Source organism: Octopus sinensis, linkage group LG12 (genome assembly GCF_006345805.1).
Source record: "Octopus sinensis linkage group LG12, ASM634580v1, whole genome shotgun sequence".
NCBI lineage: Eukaryota > Metazoa > Mollusca > Cephalopoda > Octopoda > Octopodidae > Octopus > Octopus sinensis.
In genome coordinates, this window is record NC_043008.1 from 14,597,593 (window position 1) to 14,616,755 (window position 19,163).

The 19,163-nt window shown below is 40.2% G+C and overlaps 1 protein-coding gene across 2 annotated transcripts in view; it reads right to left on the reverse strand.

Annotated features, from left to right (window-relative positions):
* Positions 1–8,612, reverse strand: part of LOC115217817 (coiled-coil domain-containing protein 112-like) — a 32,047-nt gene extending 23,435 nt beyond the window's left edge. For both annotated transcript variants that reach the window (XM_036507803.1, XM_029787500.2), the window contains exon 1: positions 8,580–8,612. In XM_036507803.1, the coding sequence (XP_036363696.1) occupies positions 8,580–8,597 (18 nt within the window). In that variant the 5' untranslated portion in view covers positions 8,598–8,612. The remainder of the gene's footprint in view (positions 1–8,579) is intronic.
* Positions 8,613–19,163: the final 10,551 nt, after the last annotated feature.

The following is a 19,163-nucleotide window of genomic DNA, read 5'->3' on the forward strand; positions in this document are numbered from 1 at the left end:
CAGATATAAACCAACAATATTGCTGATCTGATCCGAATTATGAGCTCTAACACAAACATAAAAAAAGAATAATGGAAGTTTTTTTTAAATAAAAAATGCATTTTTGTATTCTAAAATTGTTTAATTGGCAGCCATTATTATCATAATTTCCATTTCGCCAATTGCTCTAACAAAAATAAGGCTAATGACAAAACCAACTTGAGATATAAATCCTGTAAATCTAATAAGCTAACTTTAAATTTGAATTGTATAAATCTCTACATACAAATGCATAGTTTTAACTATTTCGGGGGGAAATTTTCTGCTGATTAAAAATACAAATTTTTTTTTTTTTAAATATCAATAATGTATAGGCCTAAGAGTGGCTGTGTGGTAAGAAGCTTGCTTACCAACCACATGGTTCCGGGTTCAGGAATTTTTATGCTAAAGCTTTAACTGTCAATTTTTTTGGATCTATGCTGTTTTGCTTATTCTAGACATAGGTGCAGGAGTGGCTGTGTGGTAAGTAGCTTGCTTGCTAACCACATGGTTCCGGGTTCAGTCCCACTGCGTGGCATCTTGGGCAAGTGTCTTCTGCTATAGCCCCGGGCCGACCAATGCCTTGTGAGTGGATTTGGTAGATGGAAACTGAAAGAAGCCCATCGTATATATGTATATATATATATATATATATAAGTGTGTGTGTGTTTGTGTGTCTGTGTTTGTCCCCCTAGCATTGCTTGACAACCGATGCTGGTGTGTTTACGTCCCCGTCACTTTGCGGTTCGGCAAAAGAGACCGATAGAATAAGTACTGGGCTTACAAAAGAATAAGTCCCGGGGGTCGAGTTGCTCGATTAAAGGCGGTGCTCCAGCATGGCCGCAGTCAAATGACTGAAACAAGTAAAAGAGTAAAGAGTAAAGAGAGTATATCTTCTATTTAGGTACAAAAATTTGTAAATATACACAAACTGTACATATATTGTTAAATCCTCGGGTTAAAGAATTTTTTGAAAGTGTTTCATTATAACAATGTCTCTTTTACTCTTTTACTTGTTTCAGTCATGTGACTGTGGCCATGCTGGAGCACCGCCTTTAGTCAAGCAAATCGCCCCCAGGACTCATTCTTTGTAAGCCTGGTACTTATTCCATTGGAAAAGAAGCAGACCAGCCACCGGATGCCGAAACCCGGGATTGAAACAGGGACCTTTAGGTCTTCAGTCTAATGCTCTCCCAACTGAGCTATTTCATGACACTTTTTAAAGTTTACAGATTTTTAAAATAAAACTTGGCAGCAGTACATTTCCAAATGTTGTAACCTAGTGGTGTCTATAGTGGGAAGGACTGCTCCCTTGGGAACAGTGGAAAGTTCCAAGGGGGGCGTTGAAGAAAAGTGGGGTGATAATGGGGTAGCGATTCTTGTAAAAACAATACAATAATGGGCTCATTAGTGGATTTTGGTAGACAGAAACCGATAGAAGCCCACTTTATATGTGTGTGTATATACGTCCTTGTCTTAGTATCATACGATAGTTTATCATCATCATCATCATCATCATCATTTAACGTCCGCTCTCCATGGGTTGGATGGTTCGTCCGAGGATCTGGGAAGCCAGAAGGCTGCACCAGGCTCCAGTTTGATCTGGCAGTGTTTCTACAGCTGGATGCCCTTCCTAACGCCAACCACTCCGAGAGTGTAGTGGGTGCATTTTACGTGCCACAGGCACAGGTGCCGGGCGAGGCTGGCGACAGCCACGATCGGATTGGTGCTTTTTATGTGCCACCGACACGGAAGCCAGTCAAGGCGGCGCTGGCATCAGGCAAGTGATACAAGCAGTGTTGTTTATTTCCAGTCTTAATGTCCATTTTGCCATACGTAGAAGTCTTTTCCATCACCTTCAAGTGACCCCTATCGTGCACCTTTGTCATATTTTTACCTGCTGTTGAGTTTCTTAAGATCAGTCTTCACCACTTTGTTTCATGTCTTCATTGCTTCTTTCTCTTCAAACCGGTTCCATTCACTTAGCATGCTCATCACTTCTTTATACAAATGAGATCTTCCCTAGCCAGCTTCTGCCTCTATCAGTTTTCTCTTCCTCTCTACCACACTACATCTAATTCCTATCTCATTAGGTTTTCTCACAGCTCATTTGTGTCCTATCATTCATGAACACTAATGTCACATGTCTGGCTGAGTAAGTTGGTTTCATTTCTTGCTAACCTCTACAAAATCTCTTCATACAAGAACCCATGTCTTGCTATCACACTGCATCACATTATAGATAAGCACCATATATATTGTCCTTCACTCTGAGAGCAAAATGGCCATGGTTGATATAAAAAAGAAGAAACCACGCCAGAACAAAGAATAGAACTTAGTACAACCCTCTGGCTTGCCAGCTCTTGTTAAACCATCGGATCTTTTCGGTTTGAACAGCAGTTTTTTCTAGCGGTGTCATATGAAATTGGCACCCATTATTATGACCCTAATATCGATCAATTGCTTTTCAATCTGTTTTAGGGTTAGTGGGGAAGGGTATCTTTTTTTCTTCAGAAATGTAAATAAACCCAATCTGTTTCTTAAACGAGGGACATTTTCATACGGCACAGAATATTTTCACCCCAATAGACGTCATTGATTGGTTGAAATTGCAGAAATTGAAGAAAAAAACAACAACAAATATCTTACAAACTACAGAATTTTCTCAATAAAGCCAAGAGAAAAAGATGTTTTATAAACACATTCTACCAGTATACGAAGTTTAAAAGTGTTTAGTTACGTGGAAATTATTTTAAAAAAAAACTGCCGTTCAAACCGAAAAGATCCAAACCATCTAACCCATGCCAACATGGATAACTGATATTAAATGATGATGGTGAGGAAAGATCTGAAGAATCTGCTGTCAACAGTAAAATGGCTATATTTGATACAAAGTATTAAGTAGAAATTTCACGTGGTGTATCCAGTTCAAACTATGAATGCACAACAGGTAGAAAGGGATCAGAGCCAGACAAACAATGAAGACAAGCATTGTATGCGACGGATGCACAGGAGCAATCAGCAGTCAGAGAATGAATGAGACAGATTCTTTCAAATGCCTGGAAGTCTTCTTAGGAGTAGCCATTGTTACCTAGGTGACTTAATTAGCGACGGAAGAGAGTGTGTCAAAAGCAAAGTAGCCAGACCAAGAATGGAATGGTATAAGTTGAGGGGAAACATTATCTCCACTGGCAACCAAGTTTTATTTCGCAAATTGGCGTTCTATTGTTTATAGAATATAAAACCATTCTATTAATACTGCTATGAAGAATCTTGAAACGACTAAAATACAATATTGTGGAATTGCTGCAGGTAGAAGTAATCACAATTCCAGATAGCTTAGTGCCTGTAATTATTCACTTCTTTGACTGGAAGAATGGACGATGAATGAATGATAGTTTGCAGCCAAATTTGATAGACTTAAAGAACACATCTAACAAGACTACAGAGGCAATCGCTAATTATAAAGGAAACTGGAGAGAAAATGGTCATTCTGGGAAATGGTTTGTAGTCATCAGAGACAACTGCAATGCGGTGTTTGAAATATTCAGGTATAATCAGCATCATCACTGTGTTCGTTTCTGAAGAAGTTAGCTTCCCAATATTATGGTCATGGGTTCAGTTCTACTGTGTGGCATCTTGGGTGTCTTCTACAAAAGCCCTAGGCGAACGAAAGCCTTGTGAGTGGTCACTGACTTAATAAAGCAAGACTGAAAGAAACCTATCATATACATACATATACATACACACACACATATATATATATATATATATATATATTATATGTGGGCACATAACAAACACCATCCGATCGTGGCCGTTCGCCAGCCTCATCTAGCACCTGTGTCGGTGACACATAAAAAAACACCATCCGAAGACCCGGCAAGACTAGTCAGGCCATATCCCATGGCCCCTACCTGGGACGTAGTCAGTCCACCTGTGCATACCTTCCTCCTTGTGATACTTGTGAAGGCCTGTTGAGGCAAGTGAAAATCAAAATGAAATCAAAACAAATCAAATCAAATCAAATCAAAACAAATCAAAATAGATGAACATTAATGGAATTGTATCTTTGTGGTACCAGTGCCGGTGGCACACAAGAAAGCCATCCGAACGTGGCCGTAGCCAGTACCGCACCGACTGGCCTCCGTGCTGTGGGCACGTAACAAACACCATCCGATCATGGCCGTTCGCCAGCCTCATCTGGCACCTGTGTCGGTGGCACATAAAAACACCATCCGAAGATCCGGCAAGACTAGTCAGGCCATAACCTGTGGCCCCTACCTGGGACGTAGTCAGTCCACCTGTGCATACCTTCCTTCTTGTGACACTTGTGAAGACCTGTTGAGGCAAGTGAAAATCAAATCAAAACAAATCAAAATAGATGAACATCAATGGAATTTGTATCTTTGTGGTACCAGTGCCGGTGGCACGTGGCACACAAGAAAACCATCCGAACGTGGCCGTAGCCAGTACCGCATCGACTGGCCTCCGTGCTGTGGGCACGTAACAAACACCATCCGATCGTGGCCGTTTGCCAGCCTCATCTGGCACCTGTGTCGGTGGCACATAAAAACACCATCCGAGCGTGGCCGTCTGCCAGCCTCGTCTGGCACCTGTGTCGGTGGCACATAAAAAAACACCATCCGAGCGTGGGCAAAAACACCATCCGAGCGTGGCCGTTTGCCAGCCTCGTCTGGCACCTGTGTCGGTGGCACATAAAATCACCCACTATACTCTCGGAGTGGTTGGCATTAGGAAGGGCATCCAGCTGTAGAAACACTGCCAGATCTGACTGGACTGGTGCAGCTTTCGGGCTCCCAGACCCCAGTTGAACCATCCAACCCATGCTAGCATGGAAAGCGGACGTTAAATGATGATGATGATGAGGATGATATATATATATATATATATATATATAATATATATATATATATATATATAGGCACAGGAGTGGCTGTGTGGTAAGTGGATTGCTCATGAACTACATGGTTTTGGGTTCAGTCCCACTGCATGGCACCTTGGGCAAGTGTCTTCTACTATAGCCTCGGGCCGACCAAAGCCTTCTGAGTGGATTTAGTTAACGGAAACTGAAAGAAGCCTGTCGTATATATGTATATATATATATATATATATATATATATGTATATGTATGTATGCTGGCATGGGTATATGTATGTATGTGTACATGTGCATGTGTGTGTGAGTGTGTGTTTGAGGGACTTTGCCTTGACATTGTGTAACAACTGTAAATGAGCGTCACTCTCATACAAGCGCTGTCATTTCCAATGTTCTGCAGAAACATGTCTGGTAACCAGGAAATATTACCTTGCTTGGAAAGAGGCAAAGGTTGGCAACAGGAAGGGCATCCAACCATAGAAAATCTGTCTCAACAGCCTTCATCCCACTCATGCAAACATGGGAAAGACGACAAAAAAATAATGATGATGATGATGATGGTGGTGGTGGTGACAGTGGTGATGAAAGAGCACATTATATACAGACACAATGTTACAGCACAGTTTATTTGATGCTGTGTTTTCTTTTAATAACATATAATGATATTTATGAGACGATATTTTGATTTATGTCTCCTGAGGTACTTTCGAAAATTGTATAGTATGTAGAGAATTTATAACCAGTCACGCTGTCTTGCCACTGGTTTTCATTGATAGATTATTGCTACAAGACTTAACTGAGGAAGGCTGAACTGGTCATCACTAAAAGTGAAACTAGCAATACTAGTTACCATGTGTCACTAACTACTTATAAATACATCTCTTGTAATAGATATCATCATCATCATTATCATCATCCTCATCATTTAACTTCCACGTTTCCATGCTTGCATGGGTCAGATAGGATTAGTTAAGATGGTGGCGAGCTGGCAGAAACGTTAGCACGCTGGGCGAAATTCGTAGCCATATTTCGTCTGCTGTTACATTCTGAGTTCAAATTCCGCCGAGGTCAACTTTGCCTTTCATCCTTTCGGGGTTGATTAAACAAGTACCGGTTACGCACTGGGTCGATGTAATCGACTTGATCCGTTTGTCTGTCCCCTCTGTGTTTAGCTCCTTGTGGGTAGTAAAGAAATAGGATTAGAAATGGCAGGTTCTTTACACCCGGATGTCCCCTTTTCTGTCACCAACCCTCACCTGTTCCCAGGCAAGGAAACATTTCTCCAAGACCGGACATGTTTTACACAGAATAATGGAAACAAGCAACCCTGCTTGTATGATGGCGCTGTCTGGTGTGGTGGAGGACAATCACAAGACACACACAGACATACATATGTACATCTACACATAGATATACGTGGAGGCGCAATGGCCCAGTGGTTAGGGCAGCGGACTCGCGGTCGGAGGATCGCGGTTTCGATCCCCAGACCAGGTGTTGTGTGTGTTTATTGAGCAAAAACACTTAAAAGCTCCACGAGGCTCCGGCAGGGGGTGGTGATCCCTGCTGTACTCTTTCACCACTCTTTCTTCTGTTGGCCTGCTCGCTTAGATGGTGGCGTCATTCAAAAGGCTAAAACAATGCGAACGCATTGTGACCAGCGATTGTGTAACAACATCTGATGGTCTGGTCGGTCACATGATCACGTGATCACATAGATATACGACAGACCAAATCCAATCATAAGTCGCAGGGCTATAGTAGAAGACACTTGCCAAAGGTATCATGTTGTGGAAATGAATTTGAAGCCACATGGTTGGGAAGCAGACTTCTTAACCAGGCAACCACGTCTGTGCCTGTTATAGGAATAGATGTCCTTGTGTGTTTGTCTCTGTGTCTCCATGTGTCTTTGCATTGACACCACTTAGGCAACAGTGATGTTTGTTTACGTCTCATTTAAACAACTGTTGTTATGGCATACTAAGGCAAGCATGGAAGTCACAGGCACAAGTCCAGGAGAAACGAACTACTGGTGTAGATTTCAGTGGTAGTAGCATCAAAAGGGGTACCCAGTGGTAGTAGCTTCAAAAGGGGTACCCAGTCATAGTAGCATGAAAAGGGGTACCCAGTAATCGTAGCATGAAAAGGGGTACCCAGTCATAGTAGCATGAAAAGGGGTACCCAGTAATCGTAGCATGAAAAGGGGTACCCAGTCATAGTAGCATGAAAAGGGGTACCCACTCATAGTAGCATGAAAAGGGGTACCCAATCATAGTAGCATGAAAAGGGGTACCTAGTCATAGTAGCATCAAAAGGGGTACCCAGTCGTAGTAGTATGAAAAGGGGTACCCAGTCGTAGTAGCATGAAAAGGGGTACCCAGTCATAGTAGCATGAAAAGGGGTACCCAGTCATAGTAGCATCAAAAAGGGGTACCCAGTCATAGTAGCAGCAAAAGGGGTATCCAATGTGATAGAGAGGTGCTGTGACTAGCCACCCTTACCACCTCCTTATTGTGAAGTGGACTGAGAGAGAGAGATAGAGATAGATATATATATATATATATAGAGAGAGAGAGAGATTCTGATGGACAGAGGAATTGGTTCTTTAATTTTTCACTGATACTTAATTTTATTGAACCTTGAAGAATGAAAAACAGAGTTAGCATCGCCGGGATTTGAACGAACTCTGAATTCCAAGAGTCGGAACAAATACCATATGATATAAATTTTCACAATGCAAAACGGGGATAATTTGTAATTTCTGATATAAACACATTGATAAAATTCATGAGCTATGGGTGGAGGAAACCGCAATGAAAACAGCCAAACGACGCCACGACACTATTATCATATTCGGTACTACTTAAGATAGTCGTGACTAGTCGATCCTTATTTTGTGTTTTTGGGTTTTATTTACTTTGTTTTAAAAAAATTATTTACTTTGTGTAAAAAAAAAAAATAGCGATCCTTCGGTATAGGTACCGTAAGTGGCGTTGTTTACATTTCTGAAGATAACAGAAAACCTTTTCTCCCACCCCTAACCCTGACCTTAACACAAACCCTAACCCTAACCACCCATATATATAAACAAAAACACTTTCTTAAAATGTATCCGGTACTTCAGGTACCTATATAGAAGTTACGCCAAAAAAATTATTTATTTTGCGTTTTATTTACTTTGCTAGGTAGTCGTTGTAGGATCGACTAGTCACGCCTAGCTAGCGCGAGTACGCGAGTGCGCGCACCAGGACAACTCTTCTTGAATAGTACCATCATATTCTAATAACTGTTTCATGCCTTAGTAAGGAATTTTTGTTGTGGAAAAAATTACATGTTACGCCGAGTTAGTCAAATAACATAAAATTGGTAAAATGTGAGGTGGTGGCTTTCATGCTATTTTAAACGAAATTAGAAATATAAAGGCAGCGAAATAGTTGCTGAAATATTATTCTTTGATAAAAATTCAACGAGTAGAGTCGTTAGGGTTCATTAAAACACTCATCAAGGCTCATTACATAACTGAGTTCTATTCTTAGCGAGGTCAACTTCGTTAATTATCTTTCTGGGGGTCAATAAAATAACGAGTCGATGTAATACTCCTATAAAGCATTCTGGATGTGATCAGATCAGAATTATAACAGAAGATAAATAAACGTGTTACGTACCGCCATGATGGTTGTCATGTAGACGAGAGTAAATAAACAACTCTCCCAAACAAAGGTAGAAACACCACAGCCTACTCCTACGATAGGTTAACATCATTTAGCGCACGGCAGTATTACCAGGGATCGGTAATATTTCTTAGTAATATTAATTTGGCGATCTTTCGTCTCTAGTAGACCTTTCCGTCGATTTCCGTAAAAAATTTTTTTTTTTACAGATGGGCTTGCGGGAACTTTTGAAGTAATGAGAGCGAAAGAGACTAAGAGAAAGCGATTGTATGACGAGGGAAGTTCTTTTGAAGTTACCGTGCTCGACGAAAGATTGCCAAGATTGCCATTAATTTATATCGGAAATAATATATATATAATGAATATAATAAACGGTGACAATGTTTTTAATCTTGCGGCGAGCTGGCAGAAACGTTAGCACGCCGGGCGAAATGCGTAGCCGTATTTCGTCTGTCGTTACGTTCTGAGTTCAAATTCCGCCGAGGTCGACTTTGCCTTTCATCCTTTTGGGGTCGATAAATAAAGTACCAGTTACGCACTGGGGTCGATGTAATCGACTTAATCCCTTCGTCTGTCCTTGTTTGTCCTCTCTGTGTTTAGCCCCTTGTGGGCAGTAAAGAAATAAATTTATTTTGTAAAGTGGAGTGGTTGTGTGTAAGTAGCTAGGCGTAGGAGTGACTGTGTGGCAAGTAGCTTGCTTAGGAACTACATGGTTCCGGGTTCAGTCCCACTGCGTGGCACCTTGGGCAAGTGTCTTCGGCGTAACTTCGGTATAAGTACCGGATACATTTCAAGAAAGTGTTTTATTTTTATATATGGGGGTTTGTGTTAGGGTTAGGGGTTGGAGAAAAGGATTTCTCTTAACCAGAAATGTAAACAAAGTCACGTGTGTACCTATACCGAAGGATCACCGTCTTCTACTATAGCCTCACGCCAACCAAAACCTTGTGAGTGGATTTGGTAGACGGAAACTGAAAGAAGACCGACGTATATATGTATGTGTATACAACAGAGATTCAGACTCGAAAAAGAAAAGAAAAAAAAAAAGGCAGACGTCGGACTTAGGAAGCACCAAGTTGGAATTTCTCTGTTTTGACGGGGATTTTTCAGATTTTCTTTTCACAGAGCCCTTGTAAATGCTCTGGACTATCTGTTTAGCAAAAAAAAAAAAAAACATTTGCGAAAAAGGATATTTCCCCACCACCACCATCTTCCTCTCTCTGTACCAATTACGGTCGATTTTGTGGGCACTACGCACCATTGTTTTTTGCGGGTCACTACGAACGATGGTATTTTTGGGGTCACTACGCACGATGACTTGGGGGAGGGGACACTTCGCACGATGATTTTTGGGGGGTCACTATAGAAGTTTTTGTATTTAGTTTGCAAGATTCTTTATGTGAATTCGTGTGTTGAAGCATATTTCATTGTGTCTGAGAAGAGTCATTCTGTTTTAATGCCTTATTAAATAACACACTCACCTGCACGATTAGATAAGTAAATGAGTGGAAATCGAACCGGTGAGTGTGTTAATAAGACCTAAAAACAGAATGACTCTCCTCAGACACAATAAAATATAGGTGAAGTCTTTTTGGCAAAAAAAAAAGGTAAATGTAAATGTTTTCAGGCGGAAAGGTGTAAGTTAAGGGAGATTTTGGCTGTTGTTTCTAGCATATTCCATGACCGGTAAGGTTTAGGGTTCGTTTATTCTTTTACTTGTTTCAGTCATTTTTGACTGCGGCCATGCTGGAGCACCGCCTTTAGTCGAGCAAATCGACCTCAGGACTTATTCTTTGTAAGCCTAGTACTTATTCTATCGTTCTCTTTTGCCGAACCGCTAAGTTACGGGGACGTAAACACACCACTATCGGTTGTCAACCGACGTTGGGGACAAACACAGACACACAAACACACACACACATACATATACATATACATACACACACACACACACATATATATATATATATATATACACAACGGGCTTCTTTCAGTTTCCGTCTACCAAGTCCACTCACAAGGCCCTGGTCGGCCCGAGGCTATAGTAGAAGACACTTGCCCAAGGTGCCACACAGTGGGACTGAACCCGGAACCATGTGTTCGGTAAGCAAGCCACCCACCACACAGCCACTCCTGCGCCTATATTAATAATAAATTTTTTAAAAAAACATTTTTTTAATAACATAAACGAGCTTATGCCCATTAATAGGGAGAAAATACTGAAAGAGTAATTTTAACTTGTTGGTGCTTCCTAAGTCCGACGTCCGCCAAAAAATATTATCAGTTCCTCTAAGTTTCTTAGAAGTTAGGTGAATGTAGCGAGAATGGCACGAGTGGATGGACTTGTTGTAAGTATACAAGTGCAGGACGAAAATTACGGAGGAGAGAGGAGCACTTAATACGATGCTCCTGGTGAGTAGAGTGACCCAGGATCTGTAGGGTTCCTCGGTTGCCCTGGAGTGGGATCTTTTCCTTTTGAACGGCAGTTTTCAACACAATTTCTAGTTAACTAAACACTTTTAAACTTCGTATACTGGTAGAATGTGTCAAAATAAAACGTTTTTTTCTCTTGGCTTTCTTGAGAAAATTGTAATTTGTAAGTTTAACGTAGTTTAATTTTTCGAATTTTAATCAATCCTATGCCCTCTATTTAGCTAAAATCATTTGCTGCGTCTAAAATAGACAACATTTTAAAGTGTTTAGTTAACTAGAAAATGTGTTGAAAACTGCCGTTGAAAAGGAAAAGATCCTTGGAGTGTTCTCCTACATCAGAAGGATTGCATCATCATTATCTTCCCGTTAAACTGTATACCCCGTTTGATTTTGTTTCTTTTAATTATTCGATTCTATGTAAATCTCGATACTGTGTCTATCTTTATGTGGTCCACTGCAGACGTCGCTTGGTGACTGTTTTTCATCCTATCGAAATTCGTAAAATAAAGAACGTGTGCGTAGGGGTGGATGTGTGGTAAGTAGCTTACTTACGAACCACATGGTTCCGGGTTCAGTCCCACTGCGTGGCACCTTGGGCAAGTGCCATATGTAACGATTTTAATAGAAAAAAAAAACAAAATTAAAATCGTTACATATGACCTTGGGCAAGTGCCTTCTACTATAGCCTCGGGCCGACCAGTGCCTTGTGAGTGGATTTGGTACATGGAAACTGAAAGAAGCCCGTCGTATATACATATACATACATACATACATACATACATATATATATATATACGATTTTAATAGAAAAAAAAAAAAATTTTAATCGTTACATATGACCTTGGGCAAGTGCCTTCTACTATAGCCTCGGGCCGACCAGTGCCTTGTGAGTGGATTTGGTAGACGGAAACTTAAAGAAGCCCGTCGTATATATGTATATACATATATATATGTGTGTGTGTCTGTGTGTGTGTTTGTGTCTCTGTGTTTGTCCCCCAACATCGCTTGACAACCGATGCTGGTGTGTTTACGTCCCCGTAACTTAGCGGTTCGACAAACAGAGCCCGATAGAATAAGTACTAGGCTTACAAAGAATAAGTCCTGGAGTCGATTTGCTCAACTAAAGGCGGTGCTCCAGCATGGCCACAGTCAAATGACTGAAACAAGTAAAAAGAGTAACTACTTAAGGTTGGAGGATTTACATCTGAAGTACTTATTTTTGTGTTTTAAGAGATTCCGTTTCCATTTGAAGTATGTAAATATAATTTATTTGCGTTTTCCAAATTACATTTCAAATAAATCGAAATTCTAACAATAACAGTTTGCATTCAGGCATGCATGCATACAGACAGAAAGATAGTTATCACGCGAGATTGAAAGATGAAGTAAATCAGCTGTAAATCCTTTAACTCTAATTAATTTGAGATTTAAAAAAAAAAATACAGATTGAATCTCTGATGTTCGAAATATACAAATCCGAAGACCATTTTTCTGTTTTAAGAAAAGGCAGAAGAAAAAGAAACGGGTGATTTAAGGGAAATTTGGCTGCTATTTCTAACGTGTTTTGCTCTTTCGTTGGTTCATAAACTGTCGGTAGAACAGAGACATCTAATATTTGTTTAAACTCAATTTAGAAGTCCTAATCGTGTTCACCTTCTATAATCATGAGATTTCCAAGGGACTCCATTAGCCAATGTATGCTCTTTATTTGAAGGCGAAAGTGAAGTGATTTGAAGTTAAATTTTGGCTACTGTTTCTAGGGTTTAAAGGCTCACAGCTCTTCAATGCCCAGCCACAAAAATTAAGAAATTTGCATAAGGTGGAAGTAAATGTCTTCAAAAAGGAATTAGACATCCTCCGCTCCACAATATTGGATGAACCAACAGCCCGACATGAGGTGCAGATGAGGGCGGCGGAATGAAACTCCCTTATACACAAAATGACCCAACAGCTGGGACAGAGGCACATACATACATACATACATTATATATATATATAATGGGGACCCTTCTGTCTGGCCTCCTTGTTTCTCTCCTTGTTTTTTCTGTGTCCCTTTCTGTAGAAGAGCGTAAGCTCGAAACGTAAAAGACTTTTTCTATTCCTGAGCGTCATACTAATACATCTGTTTGTTTTGTACACCACCTGTCTTCGTCTTTTGTTTTTTTTCGTAAACTCTCCCTATATATATATATATATATATAAAGAGAAATAAGTTGGCTAGCAGCAAGCTGTTTCGCCTCATACCGAAGGAATTAGAAATGGCAGTCAAAGACCGTTTTTTCCATTTCTATAAGTGGAGATTCCAAAAACGAAGGCCCTTGCGGCTCACATACACAAAACCGGAGTGGCAAATACACGAATTCAGTCACTTACCGTTAATAGCGAACACGGTGTTTCTTGATCACAAACAGGGGAGTTTGAATTCCGTCATCAGCGCTATATTCGTTAGCTTTATCAAATGCCACCAGCCCTTACTTCTGACCCAGCGACATCAGATAGTGGGGGGAAGTGCGCAGATGTTAAAACCAAGTAACGACTGGGAACGTAAATTTTCCCTCCAAAATTCTGCCATGCGCGCCTTCTGGGTAATCGTAATGGAATGAGGAATCCACATGGTAATACAATAAAAATGGTAAATAATTTTCCTGTGGTTTTTCATGTAACCAACAATTATTTACCGGTAATTTCGGTATGTAAATACGACAAAATAATTGTCAAGACCTTTGTAAGGTTCAGTATATAGTAAAGAGAAATAAGTTGGCTAGCAGCAAGCTGTTTCGCCTCATACCGAAGGAATTAGAAATGGCAGTCGAAAATCTTTATACATAAACATCATGGATATTATCAACCCCGTCTTTACCTCTGAAAAACCTAAACCTTGTGTATAATACGCAATCCTTCTCTAACTTGAGTCAAGGAGGTCTATATAACGTCCTTGGTTTGTAAAACTGTATTCGGTAACATCCTTTATTATTATTGTACATATAACATAATGCAAACGTGTAGCTTTTCTATAATAAAATTCCCTGCGTATTATACTCAAGGGCGGACTATACTCGAGGGTTTACGGTACGTTAAAATCAACCACAGAGCTATTATCATTGCGGGGTAGCACTCGAAAATCTTTACACATAAACATCATGGATATTATCAACCCCGTCTGTACCTCTGAAAAACCTAAACCTTGTGTATAATACGCACCCCTTCTCTAACTTGAGTCAAGGAGGTCTATATAACGTCCTTGGTTTGTAAAACTGTATTCGGTAACGTCCTTTCTTATTATTGTACATGGAAGCACTCCGTCGGTTACGACGACGAGGGTTCCGGTTGATCCGGAACAGCCTGCTCGTGAAATTAACGTGTAAGTGGCTGAGCGCTCCACAGACACGTGTACCCTTAACGCAGTTCTCGGGGATATTCAGCGTGACACAGAGAGTGACAAGGCCGGCCCTTTGAAATACAGGTACAACAGAAACAGGAAGTAAGAGTGAGAGAAAGTTGTGGTGAAAGAGTACAGCAGGGATCACCACCATCCCCTGCCGGAGCCTCGTGGAGCTTTTAGGTGTTTTCGCTCAAAAAACACTCACAACGCCCGGTCTGGGAATCGAAACCGCGATCCTATGACCGCGAGTCTGCTGCCCTAACCACTGGGCCATTGCGCCTCCATTATTGTACATATAACAATGCAAACGTCTAGCTTTTCTATAATAAAATCCCCTGCGTATTATACTCAAGGGCGGACTATACTCGAGGATTTCCGGTAATCATTTCTTAAATGTTTTTGATCATACGTCCGCTTAGTCAAAGCTGAGTTCAATGTAAACTACAACAAGCGGTCCCGTGAAGTCCATTCTATCAAACTGACAATTGTTTTTCCTTTATTTTTTTTCCACCTTATTTTGTTTTTGATTTGAGTGGGTGGTTGATTCTTAGGCTTACGCATCCCGGAGCATTCACGATCAATAGAGAGGAGAGGGAGAGAGAGAGAGAGAGAGAGAGAGAGAGAGAGAGAGAGAGGAGAGAGAGAGAGAGAGAGAGAAGAGAGAGAGAGAGAGAGAGAGAGAGAGAGAGAGAGAGAGTATCGATCCGCATCAGAGCGTTTAATTCTTCTTTCGTCTGAAGATGCCAATCTTTTCTGTAATAAGCCTACTTGGAGCGACTTAGAATAAATACGAGAGAGCGTTTTAGTATTACAGACAGACGCTTGTCTGATAATTCTTTGACTCCTCCACAAATCTCTCGCAGCCATTTCATAATTCTCACTGATTTAACACATCCTACATGCTTAATGTAAAACTGTTGCTCGTCAATTTCAAATACATACACACATACATACATACATACATAGATACATACATACATGCATGCATACATACATGCATGCATGCATACATGCATACATACATATATGCATGCATACATACATGCATACATACATACATACATACATACATACATACATACATGCATACATACATACATACATACATACATACATACATACATACATACATACATACATTATGGCCGTCCACTCGTGACCGAGGAAGACCATTGCTGACCTTCAGGAACATTGTGCGCTCTACGACTAACTTATATTTTTGCAATGCGGTTCCGTTGGTGGCTAAAGAGCTCTGCTATATAGCATCTGTTTAGGGATCCTGCTATCCTCCATTCAAATGCGATGCCCAGTCCAACGTAACCGGTGCACCATCCCTTCAGCACTCAAGATATCAGCTTTCCTCAAGACACATACATACATGATGGCTGTCTACCCGTGATCGTAGAAAACCATTGCTAACCTTCAGGAACATTGTGCGCTCTAGGACTAACTTATATTTTGCATTTGCAGCTCCGTTGGTGGCTAAAGAGCCCTGCTCTTGACAAGCATACACGACTGCAAACATTGCAGACCAAGCTCTCCCCATTCACTACATACATACATACATACATACATACATACAAACATAGATACATTCATACATACATACATACACACACACACACATACATATATCTATTATACAAAATTCGTTCTGTCTGTCTGTGTGTGTGTGTCTTCTAGGATCTCGGGCATCCTCCATCCGATTGCACTCAAATTTGATATGTAGATACCGACGGTATCAGGGCGTGTATAAGTCTTGAAAAAATTATAAAAATCGATTCCAGGTTGAGAATGCGATCGATAAAGCCGTGGGAACGCGCATTTGTACGTGCAAGTACATCAGCTGTTGCGATGTACTTACTGGTACTTTAAACTCTTCGGTTGCATATTTGTGTGAATAAAATCGTTTTTCTTTAGGATGTTTTCTTTTTCAACAGTCTAATCTGTTGTGTGTCTATGGAAATGGTAATAATTTCTTAATGTGTCACCAGGGCGAAGGACAAGGGAACAAAACAAAAACGGACATAAAGTTTGGGGATTTACACACGCTAACACACACAGACACAGACACGAGTTAGCAAGGCCACCAATGGTTTCATGTAAAAAGGGATTTTCATATTTGAGAGTATCTGTTTTTAGCCTTTAACCACCTCTTGACAACTGGTGAGGGTTTGTTTACGCGCTTCATAACTCAGAAGTTCGACATAATAGGGCGATAGCATAAGTACCAGACGTTAAAAAATAATACATACTGGATTGAGGAATTATGTACACTGTTTACATTTGACGGATATTTCTCCTCATCTTGTTTGTTATTAACACGTTTCGGCTGATATACTCTCCAGCCTTCATCAGCTGTCTTGGGGGAAATTTTGAACCTAGGTTCTCATTCCTTAGGTATTTCTCGATGTTATTATTATTGTTATTATTATTCCGGCCACTGACTGGAATGGAACTCCGAATCTTGGGTTAGTAGCCCGCACTCTTAACCAACCCGTGGGCAAAAGTAGAGTGAATTTTAGGGCTTATAAATCTAATGTTCTCCTATCCTTCCTTAATATCGGTTCCCATATGCTATTCATATCTGCACTCGGTCTGCTTAGGAAGTTGTTGTGTCCTAGCATATGTGCTGCTTCTTTCAGTTTTCGTATTTTCTAGTGGTGTTCTCTGTCTATTATTTTAACTTCATCCCACAGGGGGAGGCGGTCTCCATTTTTCCATACATAATCAGCTATACCCGATTTATCAATATTTCCTCGTGTCACAGCTTTGCGATGTTTGTCTACCCTTATTTTGAGAGGGCGTCGTGTTTCGCCTTTGTATAACCTACAACAGCTGCATGGGATGGAGTACCAACAACAACAACAACAACAATAACAACAACATCGAAAAGTACCTTAAGAATGAAAACCCAGGTTCGAAATTTCCCCCAAGATACCTGAAGAAGGCTGGAGAGTATATCAGCCGAAACGTTGTGTTAATAACACACAAGATGAGGACTAAAGCTCATCAAGGTGTTACCCCAACCCTTGCTGGGGCTGCCTGCTGGAGCCTATGCGGCAGGTATTTAAAGGGGAAAATTTGACAAGACAGTCAGTCACCGGCTGACATTCGCTGACGATACGTCGAAGAGGTCAGGGAACAGAAGATAGAAGAAGAAAGAAGACATGCACCCAACACCAGAGCTGAAGACACCTCCGAAAGGCGGTGGGTCCCGCCACGTCAAAACGGTAGAGGAGTAGGGGCCGAAACCGGACGTGGTTCCTCCCGATGATGTCTTGAGCTAACTGGATGCTATAAAGGAGCTGTTGTGGTAGCAGACCACGAAACACGGTTGTAATTCCTCAGATTTCTGTCAAATGTAAATGATGTGGATAAGGTTTGTTGGAATAAGGTTCTTCAAGGTGTTACCTCAGCATGCTCGCACGCTATCCAGTAACTGAAACAAGATAAGTACATTTTATTTTATAAACGGGAGAAAGAGAACACAATATGCAAAGTATATATATATATAGACGCAGGAGTGGCTGTGTGGTAAGTAGCTTGCTTACCAACCACATGGCATCTCGGGCAAGTGTCTTCTGCTATAACCTCGGGCCGACCAATGCCTTGCAAGTGGATTTGGGAGACGGAAACTGAAAGAAGCCTGTCGTATATATGTATATATATATATACATGTATGTGTGTGTATATGTTTGTGTGTGCGTGTTTGTCCCCCCACCATCGCTTGACAACCGATGCTGGTGTGTTTACGTCCCCGTCACATTAACGGTTCGGCAAAAAATAGACCGATAGAATAAGTACTGGGCTTACAAAGAAGTCCGTCGTATATATGTATATATATATTTGTGTGTCTGTGTTTGTCCCCCAACATCGCTTGACAACCGATGCTGGTGTGTTTATGTCCCCGTCACTTAGCGGTTCGGCAAAGAGACCGATAGAATAAGTTACTGGGCTTACAAAGAATAAGTCCCGGGGTCGATTTGTTCGACTAAAAGGTGGTGTTCCAGCATGGCCGCGGTCAAATGACTGAAACAAGTAAAAGAGTAAAAGAGTAAGAGTATATATATATATATATATATATATATATATATATATGTATGTATATATTTCTTTTATTGGCCGAGAATAAGACAGAAATTACTCAGACTTGCCTAGAGCTTCGTGTCAAATTATTTTTTTCAGACTGACATTAAAAATATTCTGATATATGTATTTATAAACTTTTATCATGGAAATCGATAGCGTACTGAAAAATTGCAGTTATTTGGCACGTGTTTATAATGTATAAACTTTAAAAACTCAAAAGAGACAATCCGCGCTCTGGTGTGTAGAATGGTGGCATGAAATATGTACGTGTAATTACTCCTGACTGTCTATCTACCTATTTACCTATAAATATGTATGTATATGTATGTATATATATATATATATATATATAATATATATATATATATATATATATATATATATATATATATACATACATACATACATATATATATATATATAGATATATATATATATATATATATATATATATATATATATAATATATATATATATATATATATATACTGATACACACGTGAATATACATACATATCTACAAGGGACATGTGTGTGCGTGTTTATTGCGAACGTATATGCAATTGTCAATTCACTCATACATACACGTACGCATTATATATATATATAAATGTGTGTGTGTGTGTGTGTACTTAGGATATATATATACATATATATATATATATATATTA